The 8,436-nt window shown below is 41.5% G+C and overlaps 1 protein-coding gene across 1 annotated transcript in view; it reads right to left on the reverse strand.

The window, feature by feature from the left end:
* LOC108542189 (ubiquitin-associated protein 2) overlaps positions 1 to 8,436 on the reverse strand; it is a 42,518-nt gene that overhangs the window by 24,731 nt on the left and 9,351 nt on the right. The window contains exons 3-5 of the mRNA XM_017892098.1: positions 4,485 to 4,759; positions 3,534 to 3,703; positions 1,754 to 1,967 (exon numbers count right to left, since the gene is read on the reverse strand). Of these exons, the coding sequence (XP_017747587.1) occupies positions 1,754 to 1,967; positions 3,534 to 3,703; positions 4,485 to 4,574 (474 nt within the window). The 5' untranslated portion in view covers positions 4,575 to 4,759. The remainder of the gene's footprint in view (positions 1 to 1,753; positions 1,968 to 3,533; positions 3,704 to 4,484; positions 4,760 to 8,436) is intronic.

Below are 8,436 nucleotides of genomic sequence, written 5' to 3' on the forward strand. Positions count from 1 at the left end.
AAGGAAGGAAGGAAGGCAGGGAGGGAGGGAGGGGAGAAGGAGAAGGAAAAAGGTAGGAGGGAGGAGGGGGAGGAGGAGGGGGAGAGGCGGAGGAGGGGGGGGGAAAGGAGGGAGAGGGAGGAAAGGGAGAGACAGAGGGGAAAGAAGAAGAAAGAAGAAAAAGAAGAAGAAGAAAAGGAGGAGGAGGAAGAAGGCGATGACAAGATTCCTTCATTCAAATGCAGTTAAGACATCGGACGCATGCAGGCAGATTTAATATAGGAACAACCACAGTGTAGTTGTTTCTTTGGCTCTAGAAAGGCTTCTTCCTAAACTGGAAGCATATCTATACTTTTTCTCAGCTGCCTACACCAAGTAAGATGCTGCGATTGTGTGTGTGAGGGTGTATATATGGTAGGAGGGGTTCTTGTGGGGCAAGGGTTTGGATTTACTCATAGGATTATCAAGTCCCAGCACTGTTAATAAAAACTGTTGGTTTAAAAAATTTACTCAGAAGCCTGGGATATATAGAGTTGTTGAGCTGAAATCCTAAGCTATCATGTCATATTTATAAAATAATGTCAAGTGATAAAAAGAACAAAGAGCCCAGTGTGGTGGCTCACCCTATAATCCCAGCACTTTGGAAGAAGGCCAAGATAGGAGGATTGCATGAACCTGGGAGTTCAAGATGTGGCAATATCCTGTCTCTAAACAAAATACAAAAGGCAGGCAGACATGGCAATGCATGTCTGTAGTCAGTCCAGGCTCTTTGGGAGACTAGGGTGGGAAGATTGACTGAGTCCGGGAGGTCAAGGCTGCGGTGTGCTGTGATTGCGCCACTGGACTCTAACCTGGGTGACAAAGCAAGACCCTGTACTCCCCCAAAAAACAAACAACCCACAGAATTGCTCACATTGAATGCTCACATATTAATTTTTAGCATTTCTTATCAATAAAGTATCTTTAATTAAGATATCCACATTGTAACTTTTATATGCACTAGGAAACCAAAAAATTAGCACAACTTTCTTTACTGCAGTGGTCTGAAACAACCTGCAGTATCTGCAAGGTATTCCTGTAGTGTTATCCATATTATTTTAATTTCCTGGGAGAGAATGATTTTCAAGTATTACTAGTGTGACATGAAAATAATAAAAACAGCTGATTTGGCCTAGCAGAAATGTGTATACTTACTTGTTCTTTTTTAAGTTTCCTTCTAAGATTCTCAGGAGATATTGGTACATCTCAACTTAACAGAAAGCAATACAACTGGTAATGACCATTAGATATGCAGCTAGCACGAATCTAGAAGGGTAACACTTTCAAACTATCAAAAATAGATCTGGTTCCTTTATCTACAGTCCAGTATTATTAACAAGCTAGGTAGAGAATACACAATTTTAACACAAAAATAACCGTGATGAAGAAGCAAATACATTAAAAGCAAATGGGGCAATCAGAGAGAAAGCAGTACAAGAAATATTCAGAGATATTTCAGACAAGGTAGAAGTACCCAGTACTACAGCCAAAGTGCTCATACTACATGGATGCTTGATTTTCTCCACAAAGTGTATGAACCTGTGGATCTATCCACACACTCAAGAGCATGGGTCCCAGAGATGCCCACTGTAAACAAACTCAATGAACTATAAGGATTCTACTCAAAAGGTCAATTTGTAAAATAAAATCATATCCAAGAAGCATTAATTTAACCAAACATTAATTTCCAAGTAAGACAGACATCTTATGAGAAAAAAACTAAAATACTACTTACCATGATGGTTCCTGGAGCTGACTCTGATGAACTCACAGGGCTTTGGTATGGGATCCTGTTATGCACAGAACTCTGGTCATAAGAGGAAGAAGTTGCTACTGGACTAGCAGAACTCAGTGATGAGCTGGTCAGACTGCAGGACGTAATGACAGAAGTTGTATATGTGGAGTTCTGTACTGCACTGGTCATTGGTAAAGATGTATTCAAAGGCTCACTGAAAAGAGTCAAAGATATTCAACATAATTTTGTTACTTTAAATAGCTTCATGAAAAAAATAAACAGCTTCAAGAGATGCAACTACTTCATCAATTTATTGTCCCAAATGAGACTCACCTAATTTACTGAGAGATAGGGGGACATCTTTAAGAATACTTAGGCTGGGCACGGTGGCTCACGCCTAGAATCTCAGCACTTTGGGAGGCCAAGGTGGGCAGATCCTGAGGTCAGGAGATTGAGACCATCCTTACCAACATTCTGAAACCCCATCTCTACTAAAAATACAAAAATTAGCAGAGCATGGTGGCGGGCACCTGTAATCCCAGCCACTCTGGAGGCTGAGGCAGAAGAATCACTTGAACCCGGGAGGCAGAGGTTCAGTGAACCAAGATCGCGCCGCTGCACTCCAGCCTGGCGACAGAGTGCGACTCCATCTCAAAAAAAAAAAAAAAAAAGAATACTTAAGAAGGCTCTTTAAGGAATCCAGGTGTTTGAGACCATCTTTAAAAAGGGAACTTAAACAAGTATCAGGTTTTGCCTCTGGAATGTGGAAAAACTAAAATAACAACAAAGTCAGCCAGGCACGGTGGCTCATGTCTGTAGTCCCAGCACTTTGGAAGGCTGAGGCAGGCAGATTCATTGAGCTCCAGAGTTTGAGGCTGGTCGGGGCAACACAACGAAACCCCGTGTCTACAAAACATATTAAAAAATTAGCTGGGCGTGGTGGTGCACACCTGTAATCCAAGATACTCAGGAGTCTGAGGCAGGAGGATCACTTGAGCCTGGGAGGCAGAGGTTGCAGCGAGTCAAGCATGCCGCTTCACTCCAGCCTGGACAACAGAGCAAGACTCTATCTCAAAAAAAAAAAAAAAAAAAAAAAACACACACACAAAAAAACTAAAATCTGAGATTTTGTATTTATAAAATATTCCACTGAAGAAAATTACTGCTGCAAAGATGTGGAGAAATTAGATCCCTCACAGACTACTGGTAGGAATGTAAAATGCTACAGCCACAGTGGAAACAGTATGGGAGTTTCCCAAATGGTTAAGTTACCATATGACCCAGCAATTCTACTCCTGGGATATACCTCCCGAAGAACAGAAAGCATGCAAAACTTGAAACCAAATGTCTACAGCAGCACGATTCACTATAGTCAAAAACAGCAAACAACCCAAATGTCTACCAACTAAGGAATGAATAAAATGTGGTGTATTAACACAATGAAATATTTGGCAATAAAAACGATACATTAAACATGAGTGTACCTTGAAAACTTATACTAAGTGAAAGACCAGACATAAACGGCCACATATTCCAAGATTCCAGTTATATGAAATGTCCAGGTAGGCAAATCCAGAGACAGATTATTGGTTGCTAAGGGGCAGGGCAATGAAGACATTGAGACTGTCTGCTACAGGTATGGGGTTTCTCCTGGAGATGATGGAAGGTCTGGATAAACACTGAGGATAGCTGCACAATCTATTACCACAGGATGTATTCTTTCCACCAGGTGATCTCTTAGGGTCTATTTTGCTTCATAACGAAGGACTAAATTCAGTACCTTAAAGACTTCGAATACAAGCTGATGGGAATCTGATTACTATTTTCACTGCTTGGAGCTGATCCAAATTCAGAGAGAGAAGGTTCTGACCCAAATTCCAGAGCCCCAAACTGCACATTTAATCCCGTGACATCTGCTGAACCAGGCATTTCCACTGCAGAAGCTGGGATCTGAAAAAGCAAAGCTGTCATGTCAGGAGCAGAGGTCACAGATTCCAGGTCACAAAGGCCTATAACAGAGCCAAACAAGCATTTAGGTTCCCAGGCAATACTGGCAGGACGGAGGAGTGAGAAACAAGGAGAAAAAAGGAATAAGACTTTTCTAAAAAGAGAAAGAAAAGAAACAAGCTAAGAAAAATTAAAGTTGGCTGGGTGTGGTGGCTCACGCCTGTAATCCCAGGACTTTGGGAGGCCAAGGTAGGAGGATCACTTGCACCCAGGAGTTCAAGACCAGCCTGGACAACACAGGGAGATCCTGTCTCATTAAAAAAAAAAAAAAGGAGAAATTAAAAGTTAAACAGGAATAGTTGGCATTAATATCACCACCTGCATCTAAGAGCAATGGGGGGGTAGTTGTGATGGTGGTGAGGAGTGAACACTGAACTGACTACTCTATTTTCGGGGACTCACCAATGATGAAAGTATCACCTGGTCAAGGAACCATGCATCCTCCAACTATGGGATATGGCAAAACTCTCAAGAACAACAGTTCTCTGAGCCATATCTTCAAATCTATACTTGAAATAAGGATCTGTGGCTCTCAGCACAAACCCACTCCCTCTAATACTAGTCTGGTCACTCAGAAATGGCCATATCCCTTATTATGCAATCAATAAGCTATGCGCTTGAAAAACACTGTATCCCAGTTTCCAAAACTTAGTATCCCACTACTTGAGCTGAATGTAAAAATAATACCACCTTTAGGCCTGTGACTTCATGATGAAATGCCCACCTTAGAAGCTGGGGGTATCCGCCGCTTAGCAAGTTTGATGTGTTTGGGCTGTGGCTGGTGGGCAGACACAGAGATATTTTCAATGGTCATGCTGGGAAGCTGCAAAAGCTTGTTCACAGTGGAGGGACTATCTCCAGGTGTTGATTCTCGAAGTTTTGCCTGGGAAGGAAAGGACTCCAAACCAGGAGGAGGAACAGTGACTGCCTGGCTCTGGTGCTGTTGTCGCTGGCTCAGCTGGCTAAGAACTGGGGATGGCTCAGGTTGAGATTTGAAGTCTAAAAAAAGTAAGCAGCAATTAATGAGGCACAATGGCTTCAAACTCGCTCAATTGTTACTTATCATGAAGTGTTCCATTACCACCAATTTCTCCAAATCATTTCCAGCTGAATTTCTTAGGTTTTACACACACACTACGTGTAACACCTCATTTATGATAAATGGGAAAAGTTCCCAAATGGGTACACACCTTGTTTCCTATCCAGAGAGATCTGGTATATGTTTAAGCATAGGGGATGATGAACTCGTGAGAACAATATTGTGGTGCTATACACACCTGACCATTAGCTAACAGAGAATCATACTTTTATTATTTTATGGATTTTCTACATAACTGTTAAAAATTTGAGGCCAGGCGTGGTGGCTCAAGCCTGTAATCCCAGCACTTTGGGAGGCCGAGATGGGCGGATCACAAGGTCAGGAGATCGAGACCATCCTGGCTAACACGGTGAAACCCCATCTCTACTAAAAAAAATTACAAAAAACTAGCCGGGCGAGGTGGCGGGCGCCTGTAGTCCCAGCTACTCCGGAGGCTGAGGTAGGAGAATGGCGTAAACCCGGCAGGCAGAGCTTGCAGTGAGCTGAGATCTGGCCACTGCACTCCAGCCTGGGCAACAGAGCGAGACTCAGTCTCAAAAAAAAAAAAAAAAAAAAAAAAATTTGAGCCAGGAACAGTCGCTCATACCTGTAATGCCAGCACTTTGGGAGGCTGAGGTGGAAGGATTGCTTTAGCCCAGGGGTACAAAGCTGCAGTGAGCTATGACTGTACCACTGCATTCCGGTCTGGGTGACAAAACAAGACCCTGTCTCATTCAAAAATTAAAAAAAAAAAAATTATTAAGTTTTTGGACTAATTGATGTATAATATATACACAATGTCACAAAATCCAAAAGATTGCCGGGAGCGGTGGCTCACGCCTGTAATCTCAACACTTTGGGAGGCCAAGGCAGGCGGATCATGAGGTCAGGAGATCAAGACCATCCTGGCTAACATGGTGAAATCCGTCTCTACTAAAAATACAAAAAAATTAGCCAGGCGTGGTGGTGGGCACCTGTAGTCCCAGCTACTCGGGAGGCTGAGGCAGGAGAATGGCGTGAACCCGGCAGGCAGAGCTTACAGTGAGCTGAGATCGTGCCACTGCACTCCAGCCTGGGCAAAAGAGCGAGATTCTGTCTCAAAAAACAAACAAACAAAAAATCCAAAAGATACAAGAATATGTATGATGAATATTAAGTTTCTTTTCCACACTACCCTCCCATACTTGCTCCACAAAAGCAAACACTATACCCGGTTTTCCTGAATGTCTCTTTCAGAGATACTATATCACTATATATAGACAGACAGACATATATATACACACACTATATATCTTACTGTCTCACAAATCATTTCATTTCCATTGAGTGTTTCACATTAATGTGTAAAGAGCTACTTCATACTCATTTTGATGACTACACAGAAATCTAGTATATATAGGTATCATTTCATAAAACCAGTACTGTATCAATAGACTTTTAGGTCAAATCTTTTGCTATTAAAAGCAATGCACTAATGAATATATTTGTATGTAAGATGTTTTGTTTAAGTACAAATATACCTGTAGGATCAACTGCTAGGATAAAGTTGCTCCTTCACAGGGTATATTTTGAATTTTGATAAATATTATAAAATTACTGTCCACAGATAGGACACATCCTTTTTTAACACACTCTAATACCAAAAACACTTTTGAATGTCCTGGTTCAATTGGTGGAAAATGGTGTTAAAAAATACAAACTAAAGTGATATAAGTGTGCTTACCATCATTTCATATACTTGTGTTCTTTAGACTGTGTTCTTACCTCTTTTGCCAGTTTTTTAACCTGTTTGTTGTTCTGCTTTATTTTTAGTTACTCTTTATATATTAAGGGAATTCACTATTTTTGTCTTATGATACAAATTTTGAGTATTTTTTTCATTGTCTGCCTTCTAATTTGGTGTTTTCTGCCACATCTAGAAAGGTCTCCCTCACACAGAACAACAAAAAAATTATCCTGTGTTTTCTCTATTATAGTTCTAGATTCACTACTTATGTTTAACTATTGTGACCCATTGGCATTTTGGTATAGAGATCCAACTTCATATTTCAATTAGATATCCAGTTTTAATAAACTGTTTTTTCACTACTGATTTGAAAAGCCAGTTCTACCATATGGGACACAGGTTGGTCATCTTTTTCTCTATGGGGCCAGAGTACAACAACCTAATAGTTTAGCCTTTGCGTCTCATCACGTTGCCCAGGCTGGTCTCGAACTCCTGGACTCAAGCAATCCTTCTTCTTCTGCCTCCCCAAGTGCTGGGATTACATGAGCCACCATGCCCAGCTGGCTGAGTGTGAATAGAATTTAATTTAAAAAAACAGATGACAGATCTGGTTTAGATGCACCTATTTTTGAACTTGGTATTACAGGCATGCACCAAACCTATAGGTTTTATAAAGAATATGGGAATACCATGGTTCTATCTAAAAAAGCCTTATCACTCACTAGTTATGTGTGCAGAAAAAGTTAATATAGGGACCTACAATTGCTCTCAAAAAGGCCTGCTTGATGACTGGACCTTGGCTAGTGTCTGAGAATTTGAACTGCTGGTATGTACTTGGCAAAGGGTGCCAACACACCAACCTATTAGAGTGGCTCACTGTGCTAAGAATGTCTGTATAAACAATGTGGTTTATGCTCAACATCTGCTTTCCTTCTAGGAATCTGTAATTTTGCTACATGTTATAGCAGAAAATGTAGGCACAGGGTACCTACATTTCTTGTCCCAACAAAAACTTTGGGCACTGAGTCTCTAATGATTTCCCTTGGTAGACATCACTTCAAACTCGGGAGTGGTCTCAGGTACTTCCAACACAGTAAGTCATTTCACAGAACAGAGAAATATGCTTCCCTGTCTCGCTATATGCCCTAACCATAAACCAGCCCACATGGTCAGCTCCATAATTAACAAAATCCCCTGCTATTCCTTAATACAGTGTGGCATGTGAGTGCTGGTGGGGAATGGTGGCTTAATGTCACAATTTCTGTGGGAATTTAGTTTAGAAAACATCCTGTCTATACATGGGGCCTCTACAATACAAACCACAGAATGTAAAGCTTGATGAAATCATAGTTGATACTTCGAAATGTTAGAATGAGAAAGCGAGAGTGTGAGTTAAAATACTGTCCAGGCTGGGCGTGGTGGTTCACACCTGCAATCTCAGCACTTTTGGAGGCCGAGGTGGGCGGATCGCCTGAGTCCAGGAGTTCCAGACCAGCCTGGGCAACGTGGCAAAATCCTGTCACATAAAAAAATACCAAAAAAACAGCCAGGAGTGGTGGCATGTGCCTGTAGTCCCAGCTACTAGAGAGGCTGAAGTGGGAGGATCGACTGAGCCTGGGAGGTCAAGATGGCAGTGACGCGTTACTGCACCACTGTATACTCCAGCCTGTGCAACAGAGCAAGATCCTGACTCAAAAAAATAATAATAAAATAAAATAATAGAGTAAAAATATTGCTAGGCTGGATACAGTGGTGCACATCTGTAATCCCAGCTACTCAGGAGGCTGAGATGAAAAGACTGCTTGAGGCCAGGAGGTGGAGATTAGCCTGGGCAGCACAGGAAGACCCATCTCAAAAAAAAAAAAAAAAAAA

This window comes from Rhinopithecus bieti, unplaced genomic scaffold (assembly GCF_001698545.2).
Source record: "Rhinopithecus bieti isolate Rb0 unplaced genomic scaffold, ASM169854v2 scaffold_22042, whole genome shotgun sequence".
Taxonomy (NCBI): domain Eukaryota; kingdom Metazoa; phylum Chordata; class Mammalia; order Primates; family Cercopithecidae; genus Rhinopithecus; species Rhinopithecus bieti.